Below are 25,064 nucleotides of genomic sequence, written 5' to 3'. Positions count from 1 at the left end.
TTTAGGATGGACGATACCAATGATCTATAACCAAAGCTTTTTCACCTCAAAGGAGAAAAAGCACCGAACAAATCTACAACCAAAGCTACAAAATCCCCACGGCGGTAGGCATGCATCAAGGCTAGGTTTCAATCTTCCCGCCGAGTCCCCCCCCCCCCCGCGGCAAGATCGCATGTTCCGACTCGAAAGAGACAAAAAAAAATCTTGCCCATTTCTTCGGGGACTTCAGATCAGATCTAAAGCCAAAACCAATAAGGAGTCCGACCTCGTTATCATCTCCGACCCGCAGATCCCAAGAACATCCGCGAGCTATTCGCGATAACTCCTATAGGGGGCGACCTCAAATCGCATTGACCTCTTCTGGTTCTTCTAGGCAACCGAAAGAAGAAGGAGAAGAAGAAGGAAAACAACAAAGAAGGAAAATTGAACAGGGGATGAAGGGAAAAGGACAAGGGAAGAAAAGGAAAGATTCCCGGGGGAGGGGCCACCGTGGGCTCCGCGGCGTTGTTGAGGCGTCACAAAGTCCCGATCCCCCTCATGGGTGTCCACCAATGGGAGCGACTTACGTAAGCACGTCCCCCTCTCTCCCTCGACGTGGCGACACCCATTTGCTTCTTTGATTTCGCCTCCCCCCAACCTCCCCGCCGGGCCCCACCTCCTTTTGCTGCCCCTCTTGTCAGCACTCGAGCGAAAGAACGTATGACACGGTGGGCCCCTTTCTCTTTTTCTTCTTTTTTTTAGAGAATTTCGTTGGCGCTCTCCAAATACAAAAACACTCCCCCCACATCATCAATCAATTGTTATTATTATTATTAATTTTTTTTAATAAATTTCCTCGAGTCCCATTTTTCCATGAATTTCGTGAGGGCTCTAATTAATTCGTACACACTACTTGGTGGTGATTTTTTTTTAAATAGTTATTATTTATGCGCAATAATTGATCGCATCGGTGGTTTTTGACATACGATTAATTCCCGTGGTGATATAAGAGGTTCGACTTTTTAAAAAAAAAATAAAATTAAACGAAATAATTAAATAATGGGATTGCTGAGGTAAGCAAGAATGATAGGGTCTTGCGGTTGCAGTTGTGGCGGGCGCACTCGAAACGCGGCACCACTGCTGCGGATCTAAAATGCCAGATTATATTATATTCCACGGCGAAAAACCAAAAAATATTGCGCGGATCGATTCCGGCATCTCAATAATTTGGGGGCCCCAGGCCAATGAGGAGCCGCCACGTGGGTCGCGAAGATTCCCCGCGGCCGCTCGCCCTGGAGGTTCCGTTGGATGCTGCGCAGGGAAGTTGCACGGGTGGCTCGAGATGCGCCCGCCCCGCTTGCTTTCGTGGGCCGAGGCCTTTTCGGTCCTTTCCCGGCGGCGAAATGACCCGAGCGCCCCTCCCCCGGGCGCGCGCCCACGCGGGGCAGTTCCGACTTTTCGACGGCCCGTCGTTTTCGACATAAAGTACGCGTAGGCGATGCCCCGACTGGGGGTTAGTATCTCTCTCTCTCTCCCCCTCTCTTCTGTCCCTCGTAGCCTCGGAGGATGGCTATTGGTCGGCGGGGAGAGGGCATTCTCGGCATTTCGCCCCCGCGAGGCCCGGCCGCTTCCGCTCATCGGAGGAATTAGAGCCGTCCAGATCCATTATTCTATTTATTATTTTACGTATTTATTATTAAACGCGAGCAATTTTTTCCTAATTGCGCCCTCTTTCTCTCTCCCTGTGATTTTCCACTTGTTGCATTTCATATCCTCGCAGTTCCCTTTCGTATGTCTGGGTTTGGTGGAATCACGGGATGTTCTTCCCGGTTGCTGCTTCCCAGATCCCCTGAGGTCGTCTTCAAGGTACGCGCTTTCCGTCTTCTTCTCCGTTTTCCGATCGATTCGTCTCGCGCTCCGGGCCGGGGATGATGATGCGGGGTGTTGTTTGTTCTTTTTTGGCCCGTTTTCCGCCGTTCCTGAATGGTCCCCGACCGAAGGACGGCCCGTGTCCGATGACGACACGAGCCCGTTTCCTCGGATTCCAAGTCGATTGTGTGGTTTTCCCATGTCGTCCATGGACTTCGGCTTTGTGTTTCTGCGCCATGCGCTTTCGTGTCTGATGGGGTTTCGATTTCGATTGTCGAATGAATTGAGTCTTGCTGCTTCTGTCGGAATTCCGTTTTGCGTTTTTACATCCTTCGGGATGTTACGTGCACGAGGTCTTGTGAATCTGTTCGAGCCTTTAGATGCAGAAAGTAGCTTCAATGCGATTTTTTTTTTTGTTTTATTTGAATTTTTCCGTTTTCTCGGGGGTGACCTTGAGCTGGTCAACTTGCGTTGGTTCTTCATTGAGTGTCAGTTTTTCACTTTATCAGCTGTACCGGCTTGCTGCAACTATGTGGTATCTCGAATCTGATTATTGAGGTTGCACGTTTCTAATCTGGGATTTACGGAAAAAGGGGTGTTTTCTTATGAATTTCGAATTTGACGCATAGACATCCGGGTTGGGATCTACTCTGCAATTTGGATTCGAATCCTGTCCTCCTTAGTATCGAGGCACCTCGAAAGGCAGAAGATAATTGTCTGAATCTGCCTAATTTCAGACATCGATTCGACTTGGCTGGGATCCGGCGATGAGAAATCCATCATGACCACATGGATGTTGACATGGATATACATATGCAGCGCATGCTTGCTAACAACTGCTATGTCCATTTTCTATCGTTGAATACTGTAATTAATGACTAAAACTGCTCAGAAATAGACTGTTGATCTTTTCCCTATAGACAGCATATTGATATGTACATCGAAACTTTTTCTTCATTTCTCGAGTGTCTTTGCCTTACCAGTAGATTATTTTTTTTTTATTGGGTCGAACCTTACCCGTAGTTTGACGGCCAAACATGGATATTTAGATCTTTGAGAATGAAGATGACGGGGGTTCAGGATGTGGTTACTATACCTCTCTTACCCTTTTTCCTCGTGTGATTCACAAGATTCAATAGAGGAAGGAACAATATAATTGAAAAAGTCATATGTAGTCGTCAATTACTAGAATATTTATCAATTCTTTTCCGTTTGTTTACATCCGTACACTTCATTTTCCCCTTCCCACTGTTTCCATATTTCATGAGGTAAAAGCTCGGCTTTATATATAGTTTTGGCACTTTAGTGTGCACATCTGTCACAAATCAAAATTCCGCTCACCTAACGTTACACAAAAGTAACATCGTAGCCTTTTCTCTAATTTTCTTTTGAAGAAGTGCCGAGATGTGTACCTTCGGAAATAGTTATTCCGGTTTTGCCTGGATTTATCATTTATTGCTTCCATTGTTTTCCTGTATTAAAACACAGTCGTTGCCTAAGGTTTGAAGTACCAGCGATTAGGTAGTTCTCGTCTTATAGTTCCCATCTTACCGAATCAAGATTAGATGCCTGCTTCTATTATTATGTGGCTACTGCTGACTACTCTCTGATTTGTAGGGTTAATGAAGCTGGACAATTACCTAGCAAGGAGCAGGAGACGCTCCCACGATCTTTTGGACTCGATTCTGACCGGCCTTATTAAAGGCTTCTATCCTCGAAACGTGATAAGATATTCTTGGAAATAACCACTTCTTTTGAAAGATCAGTTCCCTGACGTACATTATAAAATGGATAGGTCAGACACGTCAGGCTTTGTGAGCAGTGGACCTAGCTTGATCCGCGTTCCTTGTGCATTTTATTAGGATGGAGTACTGCCTCTGCTGAAGTCTAGTAATGATTTCTTTTCTTGGGCCTTCTCTTTGTTAGTGATACAGCGTAAGATGACTGCCATGGATCTTAATAAGAAGGGTGGTCTATTTTCACATGAACTTGCTAAACCCGATCATTTTGGGGACACCACTCTACGGCTTAATTGCCTTGGTTATGGAGGAAGCAATGTGTCAAGATGCGGAAAAAATGCCGGCAATCTGGAGATCAACTTTACCAACTCTTCCGAAGATGGATGTCAATTGGTGCTCGGATTGGGCCCCACGCCAAGTGCCTACTGTGAAGGCTACTGTAAAGCTAGCAAGGGCAAAGGATTAGCCGCTTTCCAATCACGAACTTTAGCTTCTGATTGCGATTCTACCTTGAAGCTTGGACTTTCTGAAGGCCAAAGCATGCTGGAGGGTTCAGTTTCTGGCGAAAATAACGTTAGTGCTACCATTGCTGGCCAAGTGTCTGCTGAGCGTTGTAGATTGCTGATTCCTGTCGTTGATGAGGGGTCTACATCAGCAAAGAAGTCTGGCGGTTACATGCCATCTCTTCTTTTGGCTCCTAGGATGGATAGTGTGAAATCCTTTCAGACACAGGAACTGTTGGAGCTCGGGACAAAGTCTCATTGTCAACAGTCACAACTAAGCTGTGAGCTGTCAGCTACAACAGAAATGTCAATGGGCACCATTTCCGAGCAAACTACTGCAACAGCATCTTCAGACCACAGGACAAGCAATCCCAAGAAATGCAAGTTCCATGGTTGTACGAAGGGAGCACGGGGAGCATCGGGCCTTTGTATTGGTCATGGGGGCGGTCAGAGATGCCAAAAACCTGGGTGCAACAAAGGTGCGGAGAGCCGAACGGCATATTGTAAGGCTCATGGTGGGGGTAGGAGGTGTCTGCATCTGGGGTGCACGAAAAGCGCGGAGGGAAAGACTGAGTATTGCATAGCCCATGGTGGGGGCAGGCGGTGTGGTCACCCCAGAGGGTGCAACAAAGCCGCACGAGGCAAGTCGGGGCTCTGCATAAGACATGGTGGTGGAAAGAGATGTAAGATGGAGGGTTGCACCCGCAGTGCTGAAGGCCAGGCTGGCCTGTGCATATCTCATGGTGGTGGTCGGAGGTGCCAGCACCTGGCATGCACAAAGGGGGCCCAAGGTAGCACCATGTACTGTAAGGCTCATGGTGGTGGGAAGAGGTGCATCTTTGCCGGGTGCACAAAAGGTGCCGAAGGGAGCACGCCACTGTGCAAGGGGCACGGTGGAGGGAAGCGTTGCCTTTTCGATGGTGGCGGGATATGCCCAAAAAGTGTGCATGGGGGCACGAACTTTTGTGTTGCCCATGGTGGTGGGAAGAGGTGTGCTATCGCGGGCTGCACAAAGAGTGCGCGAGGTCGCACCGACTGCTGTGTGAGGCATGGTGGCGGGAAGCGGTGCAAATTCGAAAATTGCGGGAAGAGTGCCCAGGGCAGTACTGATTTTTGTAAGGCGCATGGTGGGGGGAAGCGGTGCACATGGCCCGAAGGTAAGTGTGAGAAATTCGCAAGGGGTAAGAGTGGTCTGTGCGCCGCGCACAGCAGCATGGTCCAGGTGCGGGAGAACAACCGAGGTGGCCTTATCGGGCCCGGGCTCTTCCATGGGCTTGTGTCTGCTGCTTCGACTGCCCGGAGCAGCTTGGATAATACACAGTCATCCTCAGGAATCGGAGATTCGGACGATTCGCTGGAGAGGCCAGCGAAAAGACAACATCTCATACCACCGCAGGTTCTGGTTCCTCTGTCAATGAAGTCCTCATCATCCTTTTCACCTTTCGTGAGTGCTGAGAAGCCAGAGGAAGGAACAGGTCGTTACGGTGCCCGTTTGGACGACGGCAGTAGCAGTGGGGCCAGAAAGAGCTTGGATGCCATGATCCCGGAAGGTAGGGTTCATGGTGGCGGACTCATGTCCCTGCTCGGGGGTAATCTGAAGAACGCAATCGATGGAATCTGAGGATCTGAGTTGGCTGCTCATCATTGTAGGATTTCCATGGGGTTAAATTAGGTGTCTCCAATCATTGAATTTGTGTATAGTGTTCGTCCCACGGTCTGGTGACATTCTCATACAAGTTTGTAACGAAATAGGTTTCTGTATTGTGGGTTTGTTGTTGAGACCTGTTTCAATGTGATGTCTCGTTTTTTGGGTAAAATTAAGTTCCCAACAAAGCCAAGCTTGGGAATACCAATAAGAACAATTGGCTACATTTATTGGGATATCTGTTGTATGAGAACACTTCCATCTTTGTTGCTCTCCTTTGCACTCCCTTTCTCCGTCTAAAACTCACTTTTTTGAGCTGGTTTGGCATATCTTGAGTCTCCAAGTTTCTAGAGTACCAGACGATTATGGCGGGACCGTTTTTCAGCAAGTCCTAAGCTCAGCAAAACGCAGCCCTGTATCAACTGTAGCAAATTGAGAACTCACCCTCTCATGTAGGGTGCACCAATTGAATCTCATACCAAACTCAAACTCACCATCTCATGCCGGGTGAACCAATTGAATCTTGCACCAAACCCAAACTCAAACTCGTTACGGATCGAACTGTCATTGCAATCAGACTTAGATGAACCCGTGATTTCACCACGGAACCTCCCGCTTTTTTTCGAGCATGCAACGTTTGTTCTTTTCGCAAATTCTCCGATGAATTAAGGATGGTTAAAATGACAATATTCTCATGGTAATTACACGATTATCTATAGCATATGCCCTGCCCCTGACAATACTTTTTTTTTTTGTTTATTTGTCTTTCGGTGGTTCTTCTCCAAACATGCTGTGGATCGAACAAGGTCAAAAACATTTACAATGCATAAAAAATATCAAATCCGAAATCAAAATTAGAAGGGATGCAGCGCGGGGCCCACCGCGTCACTTACGTATATATATGCGGAACACTTCGCTACTCCTCCTTCCTCCTTCCTCCTCCTTCCTCATCCTCCTCCTCTCTGGTTTTGTTCGGCCGCTATGCTCTCGGGATTAGGTTTTGCTCTGTCCTTCTCGACGCAGGTGATTCATCTGCAACTACGTAGCTTCGGTCATTCGAGTTCTTTCTGCGCTTGAGATTGTCGCTGATGATCGATTCTCTTCGTCCTCCTCTGCTTTTCTAGTTGCAGAGATAATCGAGCTCAGGCGCGAGCTGCCGGAGATAGATCGAGGTTCGGCGGCGAAAGCTTTTCCAGGTAAGCTAGAAACGAGAATGGAAGTGAGTAGCTTCAGAGGTTTTTGATCGCTGCTCTGGCAGTGGGTGGAATAGGCATACGGAAGCGATGGAAACGCGAGGTTGCGGGAGTTTTGGACGATGGCTGTTAAAGAGTTCAATATGCCGAGCTTCGTTTCCTCATCGCGAGTTCATTTTCGTGGATTCAAGTTCGTTCCTTTTGTTATCGTTCCATCGGTCGGACTTGACTACTTTTGCGTATGTGCTCCTGCAAAACTTGGCATCGAGCACATCGCGAGTCACGATGCCTCTGGATTGCTTCCGTCTTCCAGAGGCATGAAGCTAGGATCCATTATACGAATCCCCTAGCTTTATGAGTTTTTGTCAAGCTCCTCAGTAGATGTTCGCCGGAATCCGCTGTTCGGATTAGGATTTGAGCTCGCTCTGTCAGTCACGTTCCATGTTTTCATGGATCGCTCCTGGTTTGATTTCTGATTTTCTTTCTGGGAGCATGTCGTCAAAATTCAAACTTGGGCGGGAATCGCAACTTTCGGAGTAGTAAAGACTTCGGAGTCAAAAGGAATTGTGAAAACAAGAGCAATTAGATGGGATCAGTTTATTTGCTTATTTAAGTGCGTCATGACTGATAGTAATTCTCTGAATAACGCCATTGGGGTTTTTGACATCTGCGTGAAGAAGCCGCTTGAGTTGCTTAGTACTCTCACCTGTTGCCTTTATGGCTAAATTGATTGCAAAGAGACGGTTCATATACACTAATTGTTTTTGTCTAGATCCACATCAATCGTTTTCCTCGCATTTAATTTCTTTGCCCTCCACTTTCTGGGTGTTACAGGAACTAAATGCTACGTTAAATTTCCCAAAACTCAAGCTTTCAGTTTCAATGAAAAACTCAAGGATATTGATCATAAATTTGCCGTCTGAAACTAATGATGAGAAGTAGGTCGATCAGCTTCAATCGTTTTAGAGTTTTGCATGTGGAGAGCCATAGCGAAATCCCAATCTGGGTCTTTTGAAATTGAAGTCTATTCGATTTAGTCGTGATTATCTCTCCAAGGAGATGTACTAGATATGTAATCATTTAGAGGTTTTCCAGGTGAAATGATCTCTGAATGAAACATAGTTAAACTTACATGTTTGTTCTGTGGAAAGCAGGAGAAGGCGGCCTCATGGAAAACCTTTATGGCCATAAATCGAGACTTGCTAAGATGAGGCAATTAATGGGAAATTTTCCTGTGATCAACACGCGCACAATGGACGGTAATCTGCTGCAGGGGAGAAGCCGCCAAAGGCATTTCCAGATGAATCAAAACATCGATACATATTCACCTATCATCAAGCTTCTGTTATCCAAATCTCCATCATCAGCTGTGGAGAATAATGATTCCATCTCGCCGGTCAGGATTAATATGGAGGAGGAAACACTGGTGGTGGATGGTGTCTTACTGACATCGGATTCTGGGGAATCCTCTTCAGGGAACAGTCGCCACAAGAGGCCAACTTATCGAGCAGGAGAGGAGAATTGTCTCTTCTCTTATGGCGCCAAACGGCATGTGAGTCTTCTCCTCACATTTTCATACGATGGAGGAGTTCTCTTTTCTTCCTTGCTTTCAAGTCCTTTTCACGATGTAAAACTGTGCTGCAGTCAGATATATGCTGGTAATGTTGCCCCTGACAAATCATGGTTGCCACCAGCTGTCAATCCACAATTCCAGTTCCAATTGTCCTATGTTCATATGTTTTGGAAATTTAACGGTTGCATCTTTATCCCATTTGCAGCATGCTCATGGAAAAGAAGAGCAGGCTCAGCGGTTCTCCCCTTTTGCCATGAAGATCAACCCTGAGGTATGAAATGTTCTTTCTCACAAACAGCAAACTATAAAGTTACATGTATGATGATTACATCGTTTTCAAGATAGTTTAGGCGAACTACTCATGGACAATGGTTTACAATACATCACATAGCTTTTTTAAAGGGTTCTCTGTTGATCAGGCGAGCAGAACAGTATTCACAAGAGTAGAAATGGCGACCATTGCAACCAATAGACCCCGACAAATCCACAGCTCATCTGGCAGAACAATGTCCCCTCGCGACTGGTCACCACACGATGATGGCATTCAGATCATTTTACCTTCTCACCCTGGTGTATCGCCATCAAGGGAAGATGTAGATACATACATTCAACATTTTCTGTATGGCCAGTCTCATACTACAAAGAGGTTGCCGGTCTTCACTGAAATATGCAGCCCATAAAGCTCCACTTTGTTTGTGCCATCCTCCAGCATCTGTTTCTACTAGTCTTTCGACATTGAGGCAAATGCCTTTTCAGCATCACTCAGCGCCCCTCTTACAAAGCCAGCAACTCTGGGCTATCGTTAACATTCCTCTGACCTGGATACATACCCATATCTGATTCAGGTTGATGCATGTACATAACACATTGCCATGGACTCCAGATTCTTACTGTATACAAACCGTCTTGATCACACTGGTGGTTATAGTAGTCACTGTATAGAGAACAATTCCTTCTCTACGGCAGCAGTCTGCGGGATTTCTGCGCTCAACATTTTTTCCTGTGTTCCTCTCTACATATAAGTACATTATCCCTAGCTGAATAAGAGGATGTAATTCGTGTTTGCGGGCCAGAGCGAACAAAGAAATCAAATCACCTCATAAGCGAATAAGCATTATCGGCACATATACAGTGCCCAGTTACGAGATTGAACACCTCACATTGGCGAAAATAGTTGTTCTGTTGCACTTTCTGTAGAGATACTCATTTGCACCAAAGATCGTCTATGCATAAAGTTGGTCTCAATATGCTAAGGTTACAATGCACTATGGTGTATGTCTCCTTTTCTCTAGATCAGCACAAGTACATCCTTTTTCATTCGGTTCGATAAGTATAGCAATTGAACCGAACTTCGGAACATCTGATTCAAGCATTAGAAGAACCCGACCAAGCACCTCCATCTACAGTCCATAGTTGAACGGTTCCATCCAAATGCAAGGTAGAAGGGTATAGTTAAGCCATTTCAGAGTGAACTTTAATCTGCTGATGCCGCAACACCTCACACTTACGGATAACAATTCCAGTTTGTGCTATGGACCTTGGAATTGTTAATTGAGAGACTACATGGTAACCTGATTAACCCGGAAACTAGAAGTTTTATTGGGAAAAAACATAGAGCTGGAATTTGCCCATAGAAAATTATGATCATGATCATGATAATAACGATAATAATAAATATAGAAAATTAAAGAAAAGGGGGAAAGCAACTTGTTTAATATCTAGGGGATGGTAACTGGTACCCCACATGTGCCTCATTTCCAAGCTTCTCATACTAGGAAAAGGTCCTTTCATAAACAACATGACTTTGCGCTTTAACAAGCTTCGTCAATCAAATAACCATAGCCATATGGACGAAAAAGATATGGGAAGCTCCCTCCTAGCCAAAGGGTCACTTGGAGGAGAGACTTCAGATCAGAAAGGCAGAGGGAAGGTAGTCCCCGGTGGGCGGGCGGGCGGGCGGCTATGGCTCGACGATGGGCTCTAGGATGAGGTTGCGGTGGGCTCGGATCTGATTCCTCTTTTTTTCTTTTTGATCTTGAGCTCGCAATAAATGCCCGCCCACTCCTCATGGCGGTCGGGATCTTGAACTCGCCAGTCGGGGCTGTGGACGAGCCGGTCGTGGCTAGATCCGAAGCTACTGGAATCGGATTCTGTGTCAAATTCATGGTGTGGAGTGTGTAAGGATGGAAGAGAAAATAAGAAAATATTCCGCGATTAGAAATCACGGCTAACTTATGTGGCATTCATTTTTCCTACTCACGATACACTCATAAGTTGACATGCATTCATAATACCACGTCAGCAGCTGATATGGTATAAAATAAAAAAAGATAAAATCTGATTTTTTCCATCTCTATTCCTCATCCTTTGTTCAAAGCCCTTTGGACTAACGACACTGACTACGGACGAAGTTTATCTCTCTCAGCAGCAAAGCAAGCTTCCATGTCTGAACAGTCTCTTTGAATAAGTATTTAATTTTTATATTTAATTTCACATTAATGTACACATGTCAATATCTAAGTGGATATAAGTAAAAAATGTATGACGCAGTAATACTAAATCATTGAATATTTTCTTGAAGAAGAGAGAGAATAACAAAGGAGAGAAGAAATCTGAAAAAGTGGGCCCCACTCAGACACGTGGCGATCATTAAGGTCTATCTGAAATGTGACATGGCAAGCAAATAAGTTGTACGCGATATTTTCTCGGAAATAATTCCTCATTTTTCTGACGTGGCAATGGATAAGCCAATTCAGCTTCATCATCCCCAGCTCTCCCATCCGCTTCATCTCCCCGAGCAGAAACCACAGCCACAACAACTCATCTTCAAAGCTCGGCTGCTCTTCCGCCATGGATTTCCTGGAATCGGACAAGCACTCCCTCCTCCACGTCACCAAAAACTGCTCTTCCTCCGCCGTATGATTCCAGATGACGCCCTCTCTCTTCTCGCCTCCCCGCCTTTCGCTTCCGCCGCCCCCCGCCAGGCTCTCGTCGTCCTTCGCCTTCAGACCCCGCGCAGCTCCGGCCACCGACCTCCCCACCTCCTCCTCCTCCGACCCTGTATCCCAATCCCCTCCTCCGCCCAGGGTCATCGTCGTCGGCGCCGGCCTCGCCGGCCTCGCCGCCGCTGCCCGCCTCCGCTCCGACGACGTCCCTTTCCTCCTCCTGGAAGCCTCCGACGCGGTCGGCGGCCGCGTGCGGACCGACCTCGTCGACGGCTTCCTCCTCGACCGCGGGTTCCAGATCTTCATCACGGGCTACCCTGAAGCCCGGAAGCTGCTTGACTACCGGGCCCTGGACCTCCGGAGGTTCTACTCGGGCGCCCGCGTTTACTACGGCGGCCGGTTCCACACGGTGGCCGACCCCGTCAGGCACTTCTCCGACTCCATCAAGACCCTCGCCAACCCGATCGGTTCGGTCCTGGATAAATTGCTTATCGGATTGACGAGGATTCGGGTCCTGAGCAGGTCGGACCGGGATATTCTCACCGCCGATGAGGTACGGACGATTGACCTGTTGACGGAATTAGGATTCTCGGACTCGATCCTGGATCGGTTCTTCAGGCCCTTCTTCGGAGGGATCTTCTTCGACAAGGAGCTCGAGACCACCTCTAGGCTGTTCGAATTCGTCTTCAAGTGCCTCGCTCTCGGAGACAACGCTCTTCCCGCGAGAGGGATCGCCGCCATTCCCGAGCAATTGGCGCTCAAATTGCCGCGAGAATCGATCTTGTTGAACACCAAAGCAGAGTCTATCGAATTCGACGAGTCCGGCTCGCCGGTTTTGAGATTGGAGAGTGGAGAAATTCTCCGAAGTGAGCTCGGAGTGATCGTTGCGGTCGAGGAACCGGAAGCCGCTAAGCTTTTGGCGGGAAAATACAAAGGAATGAAGGCCGACAGAAAACCGCCGCGAAGCACGGTTTGCTTGTATTTCGCGGCGGACGGGGACCGGATCCCGGTCAAAGACCCGGTTCTTTTCCTCAATGGATCGGGTAAGGGGATCGTGAACAACATGTTCTTCGCCACCAATGTGGCTCCGTCCTACGGCCCGCCCGGGAAGGCCCTGGTGTCCGTGTCGTTGATCGGGCTATTCGAGGGTGCGAGCGACGACGACTTGGCGGCCCAGGTGGTTCGGGAGCTTGCCGATTGGTTCGGGGAGTCGGCGGTGGGTTCCTGGAGGCACCTAAGGACTTACCGGATCGCGTTCGCGCAGCCGAACCAGTGCCCGCCCACCGACTTGACGAAGGATCCGCGGGTCGGGTCGGGCGTGTACGCGTGCGGGGATTATGTGACATCGGCCACATTCGATGGTGCTTTGGTTTCGGGGAGATTGGCAGCCGAAGCTTTGCTCAAAGATAGGGCATTGATCCGAATTTAAGCGAAAAAAAACGAGCTTTTCTTTGGGATGTCGCGTACCAAATTGAGTTTTATTAATCTAACTTCAATCGTTCAATTTTCAGTCATATCTTGATATTTTTGTTAAATTTATTTTCTTGAACTAATCTTATCCAAAAAAAAAAAAATTAATTGATTCACGTGAGACTGAATGTTGATTCAAAATAAGATGGCCCAGTAATGCAAAAGAGGAAAAGGATCAATAAACATGACCAAAAGATAACGAGCAAATAGTGATAAATTCGAAGCGTTACTCAAAAAAGGCAACATCTTTCATTTGAATGATAAATTTGGCCGCAACTTTCAAGTATTACATAAAAATGCACCAACATTTATCCGAGAGATAATTTAGGTCCCGGGTATCTTTTTTTCGCAAACAAACCCACAAAAAGAAAAAAAGTTCACATATTTAATTCTTGGGTTTATACAACGAAAAATCCCAAACCGGTACATTTATGATAAATTCACCCCAAAATAACTTTTTGACCACTAAATATCCCAAACTGGTGCACATGTAACAAATTTACCCTCAGTTAGTTTCCATTAAATTTTACAGTCAAATTTCTAGATTGGATGACACGTGTATCAGTTTAGGGCTTTATCGGATGACACGTGTATCAGTTTGGAGCTTTACCCTCCGTTTGTCACGTGTGTACCATTTCGTGATTTTTCCTGATATTAATCTAATTTAACGGAGAGTAAATTTATCACAAATATATCAGTTTGAGATAAATTTTTCCTGGTATTAACCTTTAATTCTTTGGCCGAACAAACAAAAAAGAAATTACATTCAACATAAAGAATAAAAAGGAAAATTAAATTCAGCCGATTTTTTTTCTTGGCCAAAAACTTGAGCGAACGTACGGCGCCTTTTTTTTCCAGAAAGATTAAAAAAAGAAAATAAAATAAATCAATCAAACGTGATATCCGGGGGGGGTGTCCCAGCAGCAGCGGCAGCTGCCACTCAAATCGGTGAGAAGAACAGAAAGCGAGGAAGAAGACGCGAGGATGGCGAGCTGCGCTGGCGGCCATGGAGAAGCCACGGAGGACTGCGGCGGCGGCGGCAACCAGTCGAGCCTGTACGAGGCGTACAACGAGCTTCACGGGCTGGCACAGGAGTTCGACACGCCGTTCGACGCCCCGGCGGTGCTGGTGGTGGGCCACCAGACCGACGGCAAGAGCGCCCTCGTGGAGGCCCTCATGGGCTTCCAGTTCAACCACGTCGGCGGCGGGACCAAGACCCGCCGCCCCATCACCCTCCACATGAAGTTCGACCCCTCCTGCGAGGACCCGCTCTGCCGCCTCGTCTCCGACGCCGACCCCCCGGCTCTCTCCCAGCACCTCTCCCTCCACGAAATTCAGGTTGTCCTTTCTCGCCCATTTGGGTCGTCCCCGTTTGCGTAGGTTGTGGCGGGCAGGCAGTGTGCCGTGCTGCATTTGGTTGGTGAATCTTGTTTCTGCAGTTCGTTTTGTGGGCTGAACTCCGACTCCCAATGTGTGTGTGTTAGTTATCACCAGCTGTTCGTGAAGAGAGTTCATAGATAAAGGTCGATCCTTTTGGTTGGATCTTTGGAAGTTTCTGGCTTGGCGCTTTGATTTTCGATTCTGGTTCGCCTTTCAGCGTCATTTCCATATCGCGAAGAGGTGTCTTTGGTTAATGCAGGCATTACTTCTCCTGCCTGCCGGTTTGGTTTTAGGATATCTGCTTTTCAGTTTCATTTTGATAGCAATATGTCTCCTGTTTTACTCCATGTTAAACCTTCAATCTGCAAAATGCGATATACTATCATATTAATAGACGAATTTCGAGAGATGACTGCGGAGTGACAGTGCTTAAAATGTGATCTTGACTCTTGTCTCCAAAATCTGGAGTTCTGTTCGATAAGATTAGCTTTATTTACTTTGCACTTATCCTGCGCATTGGCTTGTTTTGCTGAACTGCGTTGAATTGCAGATGCATTGCACTGTGTCTAGAAAAGTTGCCATTTTTCATTAACATTGTCTATTGTTACTTGTAGGCTTACATCGAAGCTGAGAACATGAGGTTGGAGCGCGAACCTTGTCAGTTTTCCTCCAAGGAAATCATCATCAAAGTGGAGTATAAGTATTGCCCAAATCTGACGATAATAGATACTCCAGGACTCATTGCTCCTGCTCCAGGTCGGAAGAATCGAGCATTACAGGTAATGTACAGGAAAGGGGACAATTGACTAGTGAAAGAGACTCTGCATGATTTTGTTTCTAAACTTCCCTGCCTTGGTAATTTTTGCTCATGAAGATAATCGTGATTGTGTCTTCCTCCTGAAGGGGCAAGCTCGTGCAGTTGAGTCACTAGTGCGAGCCAAAATGCAGCATAAGGAGTTCATTATACTGTGCCTTGAAGACTGCAGTGACTGGAGCAATGCTACCACACGGAGAGTGGTTATGCAAGTATAATACTGATATTATACTTCACATTCTAAATGCTTTTTTACCTCAATCTCCTTAATGTTGAGATCCTTAGCAAGAGTTGTCCTAAGTTGGAGGCTCAACCTTTCCCCTGAAGATGGGAAATTATCCAGGCAAAAGAAAAGCAAATATTGAACTTATTTGTTAGTCAATGAAGGGTTATTGCAAAATCAAAATAACACTATTAGCTTTACTTGACATTTTCAAATTTTTCCCCAGTTGTTGTTCCAAATATTTTGAAGTACACAAACATCATAGAGTTTTGGTGTATAAGCAGAATGTGATTGTCATCTCTATTTCTGATGACAATCAAGTGGACTTTTTGCCTAATTGTTCTAGCAACAAGTAAGGAAACTGGATAAATGTCATTCGGTATGAAGTGCAGGAACTTCAAATTTTGGTTCATCACGTATACATTTGGTTGTTACAGATTGATCCCGAGCTTTCGAGAACAATAATTGTCTCAACCAAGCTGGACACAAAGATACCACAGTTTGCGCGATCTTCAGATGTTGAAGTTTTCCTTTCACCACCAGCCTGTACACTTGATGGCTTCATCTTGGGTGACTCCCCATTTTTCACCTCTGTCCCCTCTGGAAGAGTTGGCCCTGGACATGAATCAGTTTACAGATCAAACGATGAGTTCAAAAAGGTGTTTATTTGTCTAGTGAAATCTCCTTCTTGGACAGGATCTTGTAATGTACTGACCTGGTGGAAGTTTACTAAATTTTGACGTGGCTCTTCCTCGAACTTTCAGATGTGAATCGGTGTGGTTAACCTAAATGATGGAATTCTAATATTTCTGCCATTTAATTTCTCAAACAATTTGTTCTCGCATTATGCACCTTCGTCTGCTTGATCTTAGATGAAGGAAAATCTTTTGTGTGCTTTACATTAGTATTTCACTAGAACTATCAGTTGTGTGATGCATGTTAATAATATTGACTTTTGAGTCCTTTTTGTGTAAGAAATGTGGTTTGCTAAATCTCAAAGGAGCTACTTGGTTTTGCATCTTGATACAGGCCGTATCTTCAAGAGAGAGCGAAGATGTCGTGTCTTTGGAGGAGAAGTTGGGGCGATCTCTGTCCAAGCAAGAACAAAGTCGTATAGGTGTGAGCAAACTGAGACTATTCTTAGAAGAGTTGCTTCAGAAAAGGTATGTTCTGATGAAAATTACCCTTTTTGGTGGTCAAACTATGTTTCTTGAACTTATAGTTTGGAAAATATACGCTATTCAGGTACATGGACAATGTCCCAATGATAATTCCACTTCTTGAAAAGGAGCATTGCTCTGCAACAAGAAAGCTAAATGAAATCAATCAGGAACTGAGGTTAGATGTCAAGATCCTGTCATTGCTTGGAGAGTACTATACTATTGTGGTAGTGATCACGGTCTCTTGATCGGTTTAATTGTCACTCATTTTTTTTAACAGACACTCGTGGTTCCCTGCTATTAAGGTTGGCAGGAAGGGGTTGTTTAGATATTGGTTTTTATGCCACTTTGGATTCTGTGCAATTTTAGTTTTGTTGTTGTTTGCAGCACATTGGATGAAGCAAAACTGAAAGAGAAGGGAAGAACTTTTCATGATCTCTTTTTGACCAAGGTTTGTGTCCCGTTTACAGTTTTATCATTCTTTAGTGTTTCACCATCTCATGGAAAGGCCGGAATTGAGGACATGTAATTTAAAACTCTTTATGTTGATTTTTAAAAAACCATTTATTTATGCATGTGCAAGGGTAGCATACTGCAATTCTCAGTGATTGATTTTCTTTGTTCTTGTTACACTTTTTCTTCTCTATCTAAAGTGTGCTGTAATGAAATTAATGTTCAGCTGTCATTGCTACTCAAAGGAACTGTGGTTGCACCTCCTGACAAATTTGGTAATAACTCACTATTACTTGGATGGCTCTGCATTTTTATTTCTGATCGCTTGATTCTAATTCATTCCTCCCCTCTATATGTTCGCTTAATTTCCATTGTCAATTGGTATATTTTTGCATGGGTCCACCTGTACCTGATGCATAATGAGCTCATCAAGTTCCATAAAGCGTGATAGTAGATGCTTTTTTTCTGTCAAACAGTAAAAGTGTATCAACAAAAGGCACCAAGGGGATGCCAACCCATGTACAAAAATCATCTACAGGATAAGGAGTCTAAAAGGTCAATGATAGCATTTACATCAAGACTCGTGCTATGTGTGATCCATAACTTCATAGTAAAAGGCCAAGAATCCAAAGTTTTTACAAAATGGCTCTCGATGTTATTTATAAAAAATTCTCCTATTTTTTTTCCCTCCAAAGCCGAAAAGTTGCTAAAGGGATTAAGCAAATCATCTTTCCCCTCTCTTTGCTAGAACGGATGCCCAACCAAGCTCTTAGCTCTTTCTTCACTAAGTCTGCTCACCCACTGAAAACCCAAAACTAACATGACCAGATTCCAAAGATCCCTAGACCAACAACAATCTAGTAGATACGGTCAACAGATTCTGCTGCCTGTTTACAAAGGCAACACCAGTTCACCAACACTTCACTTAGTTTTTGCAAATTGTCCAAGGTAGGATGCTTCTGCAGGCAGCTTCCCAAGTGAAAAAAAAGAAAAATTTGTTGGTGCACATTTCCAGATTCCAAGTCGGTTTCTCATCCTTACCTTTTTCCTCCATCACGGTGTGCAGATACTTGTACCTTGACGGAGGAAAAAGGTAAAAGTAAGGATACTAGACGCTTCTGTTTTTCTCCCTGAAGTCACATGAACTCATTTTTCTTTGTGACAGTAATAAGTGTACTGAGCAGAATTATGCGACTCTATTATGAAAACTTGTCTAAAATTCATTTATGGTGGCCTTTTGTTCTATTGCAGGTGAAACTCTACAGGATGAAAGGACTAATGGCGGGGTTTTTATTGGTACTGATGGTCTGCAGTTTCCACAAAAGTTTATACCCGTAAGCTTCTAAAGTCGAGGTGCATGATGTGCTTATCCTACCTGGGTTTTGAGCATCTAAAAATAGCTATACTTGCTAAAAGCACAAAAACGAGTAATCTAGATTCTAGAACCGACGGTGCCTTTTTCTAGTTTTCTTTTGCTCCACAAAATTCATATTATGGGGTTTCAGCCAACCCAATCCTGATCCCCCTACCCTTAAAAAAATAATGGGTCAATCCTATGCGTTTCGTGTTGTTTACCCTTTGTTGAAGGTAAGGAAGTACATCTACTATATAGGCAACTGGGTGTAAGATTTTAGATTCGTTTGCTTTTGAAATACTTTAATCTTTCCAATGGATTGTTTTCTTAACATAAAACAAAGATTGCAACTCGTTCCTGTTTTGGTTCTCAAGTAATTGATTTGCAGAAACTTCTGAAGAATGCTTCCGGATAACCAACTTCTTTATATTGGTACAGAGAATGTTTCGAAGACTTTTTATAACAGAATTTCTTGTCTGCCTTTTGTTCTTAAATTTCCTCTGAACTAATTTTTGAAAAGTTACAAGGAAGAAAGCCTGGTCTGGTCTTAAAATATGCTTTGCATGAAGATATTAGTGCAATGAATGTTGTTGCATGAGTTATATACTGGTCTTCTTTCAAAGAACAACTAAGGCTTGAGGATATAGCACTTTACATGGACAAAATGTTCTGTCTTTGCTTAGAATGCTGGAATGCGTCTTTATGGTGGCGCTCAATATCATCGCGCAATGGCTGAATTCCGCTTTGTTGTTGGAGGAACAAAATGTCCGCCAATTACTCGCGAGGAAATTGTCAATGCATGTGGGGTAGAAGATATCCATGATGGAACTAACTATTCTAGGTAATAGTTGTCTTTCTGGCCTGATAGAATCCTTTATATTTCTGGACCATATTTTCCACTTTCCATTGTCACATAGGTTTTTTTTTTACTAATCAGGACTGCTTGTGTAATAGCTGTTGCGAAGGCTCGCGATACATTTGAACCTTTTCTTCATCAGGTAAATTTGCCAAATGACTGCATATAGGATATGTGATTATGTTTTCAACTTGTTCCCCAAAAGTAGTGTTTTTGGTATCAGCCAATGCTTCCAAATTTTCTCATTGCCAAAAAAACTGATGGCTGCCCTCGATTTCTTATTTTGTTAAATATTTTTTTTTATGCATGGGTTTGCTCTTGTTGCTAACTTAAAATGTTTACTAATACCTGCCAATGGAGATGCTTAATTACTGGATGCTTGAGGCTTCTTGTTTGTCACCTTCTTTATCCCATGGCTAAGGTTGAGTTGTACCTTTCTCCTTGTCTTCTCATCTATCTTAATATGGTACTCAGTGGTCTTGGGATGCACTACTCTGAAGGGGGTTGACTATTTTCTCGTGGCTAGTAATGTAGAGGCTTCTTGGTTTGAGTTTGCTTATTTGTCCATTTGTCTGTCCATTTCCAACCTATGACTTCTTCTACAGGTCCCTTACCTCTTGTTCTTTTGATCACGAGTAATTTCAAATTTGGATGAACCTACTGAAGGACAAAAAAAGATGGCATAGTTTCAGTTCAGAATGTATGCCACGCTAAGTGTTCTCTCTTAATGTTGCAGTTAGGTGCCCGGCTATTGCACATTCTTAAGAGATTGCTTCCTATCTCTGTTTATCTGCTTCAGGTACACCTTACAAATTGCAACGTCCATTTCAGTACTCTATATCTCAAGCACTCTTACTTCTTTTCTCTGATTGATGCCGCTGTTTATTCTACTTTGCAATACATTCCCTTTTTATTTGGACAGAAAGATGGCGAGTATCTTAGTGGACATGAGGTTTTTCTGAGGCGTGTTGCTGCTGCCTACAACAACTTTGCAGAGACCACTGAAAGAGCTTGTCGCGAGAAGTAAGCTACATTTTTTTGCTTCTGATTAGTTACATCTGAGTTACTTTCTACATAAGACAAATTCTATGTTAGTGTATGAACAGGATTAGCAGATTAGACAATATTTTCACTTAGGTACGTAATAGTCCAAAAGTAGCGACTAGGTTCTTAGAATGTGATTTTTGCTCAGGGTTGTAAATAATATCTGATATGGCACTTAAAAGGCTAGATCATCTCCTTCTTTGACTGGGTTTCGCTGAAATTTATTCGGGACGCAGATCTGTCCTACACGCTATGTTAACAGAGGACAATGATAATGAATGAGGATTACAACACTTGACTTGTGCTCTGATATCGTGTCAAGAGACCATTTTCCCAAAACTTTAAAACTGATAAGAAACGTGATCGAATGTTTACCAAGCACATTTTTTCAGCTCGAAAAGCAGCATTTTGGTTGCCAGCAAAAGTTTGAACAATATCACATGAAATGATTGCTGGATCCTCGTTTTGTGGTTCATGCTTCTTATGCACAGCCTTCACTTTTTGAGTTGTCATTGTTCTTTCAAATTTTCCTCGTGTTTTACACTAGTATGTACTAATTTTATTGAATGTGATGATATTGTAGATGTATGGAGGATTTAGTCAGCACCACACGCTACGTTACCTGGTCCCTTCATAACAAGGTGAAAAATCCTGCTGCATTGTTGCTCATTTGATTAGTTTGTATTGTTACAATGAGGTAATTGCAGGTGTGGTATAGATATAAGAAGTCAAATTATACTATTTCCTATTCTCCTTTTCCCTAGCAACTTGAACATAGGAATTCAAATGCACTACATTAGTTCCTTTTCCATTGCCAAGAGCAATCTTCTTTTATATCAAAGAAACGTGTCCTGCTGGTGGGAGAATGAGCAAATAGGTGTGATTATGATAATCCCTTTCTTGTCCTCATGTACTGTGAAAACATGTGCCTCTTAAGGGTACTGAATTAATGACAAGTGATCAGTATTGACTTCTGTAACATATGGAATCCAGGTTATTGATCCCATAGTTTGAATAGTTATCTGATAATCAATGTAATCTGCTTTGCTCATTGATTTCTATAAATGATTGCAGAATCGTGCTGGGTTACGCCAATTCCTGGACTCATTTGGTGGAACAGAGCAGCCTGGTGCAGGCAATTTTTCCCAGGAAACAACATTAGGGTTAGTTTCGGATGAGAAGCCAGAAATAAAGCATAGATCAGATGTCAAATTGAGTCATTTGGCTTCAGGAAATGACTCAGGCACCTGTATTCAGACAACAGAAACAAGGCTAGCTGACCTTCTAGATAGTACTCTTTGGAACCGGAGGCTTGCTCCTTCTTCTGAAAGACTTGTATATGCTCTTGTGCAGCAGATATTCCATGGCATAAGAGAATACTTTTTGGCTTCTGCAGAGCTGAAGGTATGACAAACTTCACTTTTCTACTCTCAACTTCTATGAAAAATTCTTCATGACAAAGCTAAAAATAAAAATAAAATCTGGTTTTCAAGGAATTCTTAGCTGCAATGGCTTTTAACTTTAGGTTTACTTGGTTACCAAAAAAAAAAAAAAAAAAAAAGCTTTAGGTTTACTTCAGTGTCACTTATTTGTTGCCACTATTAGCAGTGATTGGAATCTAATGAGCTCAAGTGCCACTTGAAACTTCATTTAACTGTTTTAGGCAACAATAACTTACGTCCTATCTCTATTTGATTCAACTATTTGCATCTGCACATTACAGTTTAACTGCTTTCTGCTGATGCCCGTCATAGACAAGCTTCCTGCACTGCTTCGCGAGGACCTAGAATCTGCATTTGAAGATGATATAGATAATGTATTTGATATGACCAACCTGCGGCACTCATTGGGGCAAAGGAAGCATGATGTGGAGATAGAGTTGAAAAGGGTATGCTAATATTCCCTTTTTTTTGGCCTAACAAAGCATCAGATATTGTATTTCCTCTCGTTAAAATTGCTAGTGATATTGCAGATCAAGAGGCTGAAAGAGAAATTCAGGCGGATACATGAGCAGCTAAGTGCACGTCAGATGATTGCAAACCCAGCCTGAGCATCCCTCTGGAAAAGTTCAGGAGCTAATCATTCGTGAGCTCGAGATGAGGTATACTCTCAGGGTACGTCCTGTACTGCATATTTGGCCATCTTAAAATGAAGCTTCAAATAGAGAGATCTTTTTTTTTATTATTTCAGTCACTATTTTTATTCATTTGTGTGCTAGTTGACATTTTGCTTAAGAAGATCAGGGACTATCTATCTCTAGATATTCGTAGAACTTTCTATCAGGCCAAGATGAAAACCAAGCCGGAGCTCACTTGAGAAAATGTAAAGAATGGGCATCGATTTGCAACCTATTGGTGTATAAAGTGGTAGCTTCGCTTTTCCCTTCCCTATTGTAATTGCTGCGGTTGTCATTCTCTTGAGCTGACAGGTCAGCGGTATCACTCCCATCAGCCGCAAAAAAAAAAAAAATCAATCAATCAATCTCTTGCTACCACTTTGGAAAAGTCTTGGAGTCATTATCTTGCCAACCTATTTTAGTAGTGGGAGAGCCTAACTTTGTTCCTCCTTTCTTTCGACAAAAACGAGAAAATTCGAAGAAACCCTAGACATTCCTTCAGAAGGTCTAAATGGATTGTTTTGGTTGAGTGACGTATCTATTTTTATTGTTATTTGTGGGATTTTTCTTTTGTGCATTTTGTTCGATATGTCATGCCGATGGACTAAATGTGAACACAGCATTGTCATAAGTCCAAACACACTAAGGAGCCTCCGTAGATCACGCCGCCATCTTCCCATTAGGCAGTCGAAAGCACATGCTTTCTCCGTCTTATCAGTTCCTGTTCAGTTCTTTATCACATGAGGACCTGCAATTTGTTTTCTATAATTGGACTTTGGAGGTGATTACGGGTTGCTTTCCTTAAACTAGAAGAAGATGATGAATAACAACCAGAAAACTAGAGTTTACACGTGGTTAGGTAAAAAATGGATGGGATAAAGTTAGAGCAGATAGAAATAGAGTTTCTCCAGTCAAATGGCATGAAAAGTAGGCCTCCACAATCCACATTGGGTGAGAGAGAGATGGCAGCCATCACTTGCTTTTCTGGGTCCCTGTCCTAACCCACCTTGACTCTGATACATCTTCTATCTATCACATTTGGATAAGTTTCAAGATGCTCAAGTTCTTGTATGTAATCTGATGTTATGGCTTTAATTACATACGTCACATCTCCTAGAGCTTGACCCGCTATTCAGATAATTACAATTGTTTCTTGCTTCAAATATTTGAGAAATAGTAATTATTACATAGCTCCACTTGTTCCGTTTGTTTACGCTAACAAGCACTTTTTTCTTTTAATCTTATTCTATACATGGAGAACGTTTAAAATAATCTCTTGCAACCTCCCATCTTCCCATTTGCGTCCACTTTCCTTGGACACCAGGAAAGGGCAGAATTGGGTCTTTTACTGTTGTGTATGCCATTGGTGGGAGTTTCAGTAGTTTTTCACCTGTTTGAAATGACCAATATGATCGTGGAATGGTGGAGTAACAATGACATAAGAGAAGCATCTTTCAAGGATCTTTTTTTTTTTTTTCCTTGGATGCCTGCTGCACTCTAAGTCTACTAGGATATCTCTTTCAAATGGATCCTTATATCATGCTATTCAGTCTTTGTCAGTACTCCTGCTTCCTTGGCTTTTTCGTTGCATCTCCACCATTGGCCCCTATTGGAAGAGTTACCTTCCCTCCTAAACTCTCTAATAGGCTTTAGATATAGTCGCGAAAAGCTCTTGATGTGCTATTAGTGCGGCTTTAACTTCCAAGGTCCGTGTTCAAGAATGATACGAGGAAGGGTGAGATAAAGTATTGCTTCTTTCAATTGCCTATGGCTTTTGTTTCCATCCACTTCTTACTCCTGCCTTTGCACACAAGTGCGGGTTTGCCCTCTCGCGAATGGTATTATGCAATGAACTAGACTCGCTTTCAGCGATGTGAAGTTTGCCAGAATTCCTGTTCATTGTCTTGGATCAGAGATTGATAATCTTGAAATAGCATGAAGTGGGGTAATGTGTGGTTTTGAAACGATGAGCAATCTGTGAACCCAATAAACAGGAGGAAACGCATGGTAAAAATATCTCATCCCACTTATGTTATAACACCCCCCTCAGGCCCCTCCAAAATTTTATTATCTTCTAACATTCCATAAGTACTGCCGAGAGTCCCACTCAATTGCTCGTACTATTAGAAAACCGCGGTGCTTGTCCCAGTGCCCTTTGCTATTGAGGGAATAATACTTAATACAGACATTTGACGACGACATCACAATAACACCATTGGCGACAATCTGTAGGCTTTAATAGCAGGAAGGTTTTCCAAGTTAATGTTGAATTTGGAACGATGGATGGGCGCGTGTCACCATTTCCTTCAAGCTGTCCCTTTCCCTTTTCGTCTTTTTGTTGGAGCGACATAACTGAGGAATCGCTTCTTTACAGTGACCCGGGACATAGACGTGCAAGCAAACGACACATCTAAGTAGTACGATCATATGCCAAAGCTCCTGCTTAAAGAGATGGTGTTCTCTTGGCTAGTCCCTAAATCCCAAGTTCGGGTCGGTTAACTAAATTGACTGTTTTTTTTTGTCGATATCGAGATTGGGCTCTAGCGATGCTTATCGGCGAAGAGCGTCGGTTTTCGGTGCATCGAATCGGGATCCGCCCAGATCATATTGCCATGGAATTCGGAGAGTGTGTACTATGAATGGGTTCAAGTGTCCTTCCTAGCGTGTCGATGTAGTATAATGGCGGGGGCAGATGGGCAAAGATTGAAGTACACATGATGCAATAGAAAGAAGATGTAATAAGTGAAT

General features: G+C 43.7%; 4 protein-coding genes across 5 annotated transcripts; all 4 read left to right on the top strand.

Moving 5' to 3' along the window:
* Window positions 1-1,649: 1,649 nt before the first annotated feature.
* On the top strand, window positions 1,650-6,008 carry LOC115679671 (uncharacterized). Its single transcript, XM_030603326.2, has 2 exons — window positions 1,650-1,845; window positions 3,466-6,008. Exon 2 carries the CDS (start codon window positions 3,789-3,791, stop codon window positions 5,709-5,711), a length of 1,923 nt encoding a protein of 640 aa, XP_030459186.1. The 5' UTR covers window positions 1,650-1,845; window positions 3,466-3,788; the 3' UTR covers window positions 5,712-6,008.
* A 590-nt stretch (window positions 6,009-6,598) lies between these two features.
* On the top strand, window positions 6,599-9,383 carry LOC115679586 (uncharacterized). The gene is made up of 5 exons (XM_030603200.2): window positions 6,599-6,758; window positions 6,860-6,931; window positions 8,083-8,480; window positions 8,707-8,772; window positions 8,921-9,383. Exons 1-5 carry the CDS (start codon window positions 6,599-6,601, stop codon window positions 9,179-9,181), a joined length of 957 nt encoding a protein of 318 aa, XP_030459060.1. The 3' UTR covers window positions 9,182-9,383.
* Window positions 9,384-11,337: 1,954 nt separating this feature from the next.
* LOC115679772 (15-cis-phytoene desaturase, chloroplastic/chromoplastic) lies at window positions 11,338-12,960 on the top strand. The gene has a single exon (XM_030603474.2). The coding sequence runs from the start codon at window positions 11,430-11,432 to the stop codon at window positions 12,873-12,875; it is 1,446 nt and encodes a 481-aa protein (XP_030459334.1). The 5' UTR covers window positions 11,338-11,429; the 3' UTR covers window positions 12,876-12,960.
* An 880-nt stretch (window positions 12,961-13,840) lies between these two features.
* On the top strand, window positions 13,841-22,588 carry LOC115679715 (dynamin-like protein ARC5). 2 transcript variants are annotated; one of them, XR_008815570.1, is made up of 18 exons: window positions 13,841-14,254; window positions 14,911-15,075; window positions 15,200-15,322; window positions 15,771-15,992; window positions 16,363-16,496; window positions 16,579-16,671; window positions 16,881-16,944; window positions 17,173-17,221; window positions 18,198-18,280; window positions 18,984-19,141; window positions 19,238-19,298; window positions 19,893-19,955; window positions 20,079-20,179; window positions 20,784-20,841; window positions 21,275-21,604; window positions 21,924-22,088; window positions 22,173-22,301; window positions 22,419-22,588. XR_008815570.1 is itself a non-coding variant. In XM_030603384.2 (17 exons), the coding sequence occupies exons 1-17, from the start codon at window positions 13,901-13,903 to the stop codon at window positions 22,248-22,250; spliced, it is 2,301 nt and encodes a 766-aa protein (XP_030459244.1). In that variant the 5' UTR covers window positions 13,841-13,900; the 3' UTR covers window positions 22,251-22,588. The 2 variants fall into 2 exon arrangements, 1 of the variants encoding a protein (XP_030459244.1); XM_030603384.2 differs by having other exon boundaries at window positions 22,173-22,588.
* Window positions 22,589-25,064: the final 2,476 nt, after the last annotated feature.

This window comes from Syzygium oleosum, unplaced genomic scaffold (genome assembly GCF_021117445.2).
Source record: "Syzygium oleosum isolate NSW1041296 unplaced genomic scaffold, Sole_v2.1 Sole_v2.52, whole genome shotgun sequence".
Classification (NCBI taxonomy): Eukaryota; Viridiplantae; Streptophyta; class Magnoliopsida; order Myrtales; family Myrtaceae; genus Syzygium; species Syzygium oleosum.
Note: the sequence above shows the minus strand (reverse complement) of the source record. Positions and strands in the feature narration are given on the sequence as shown.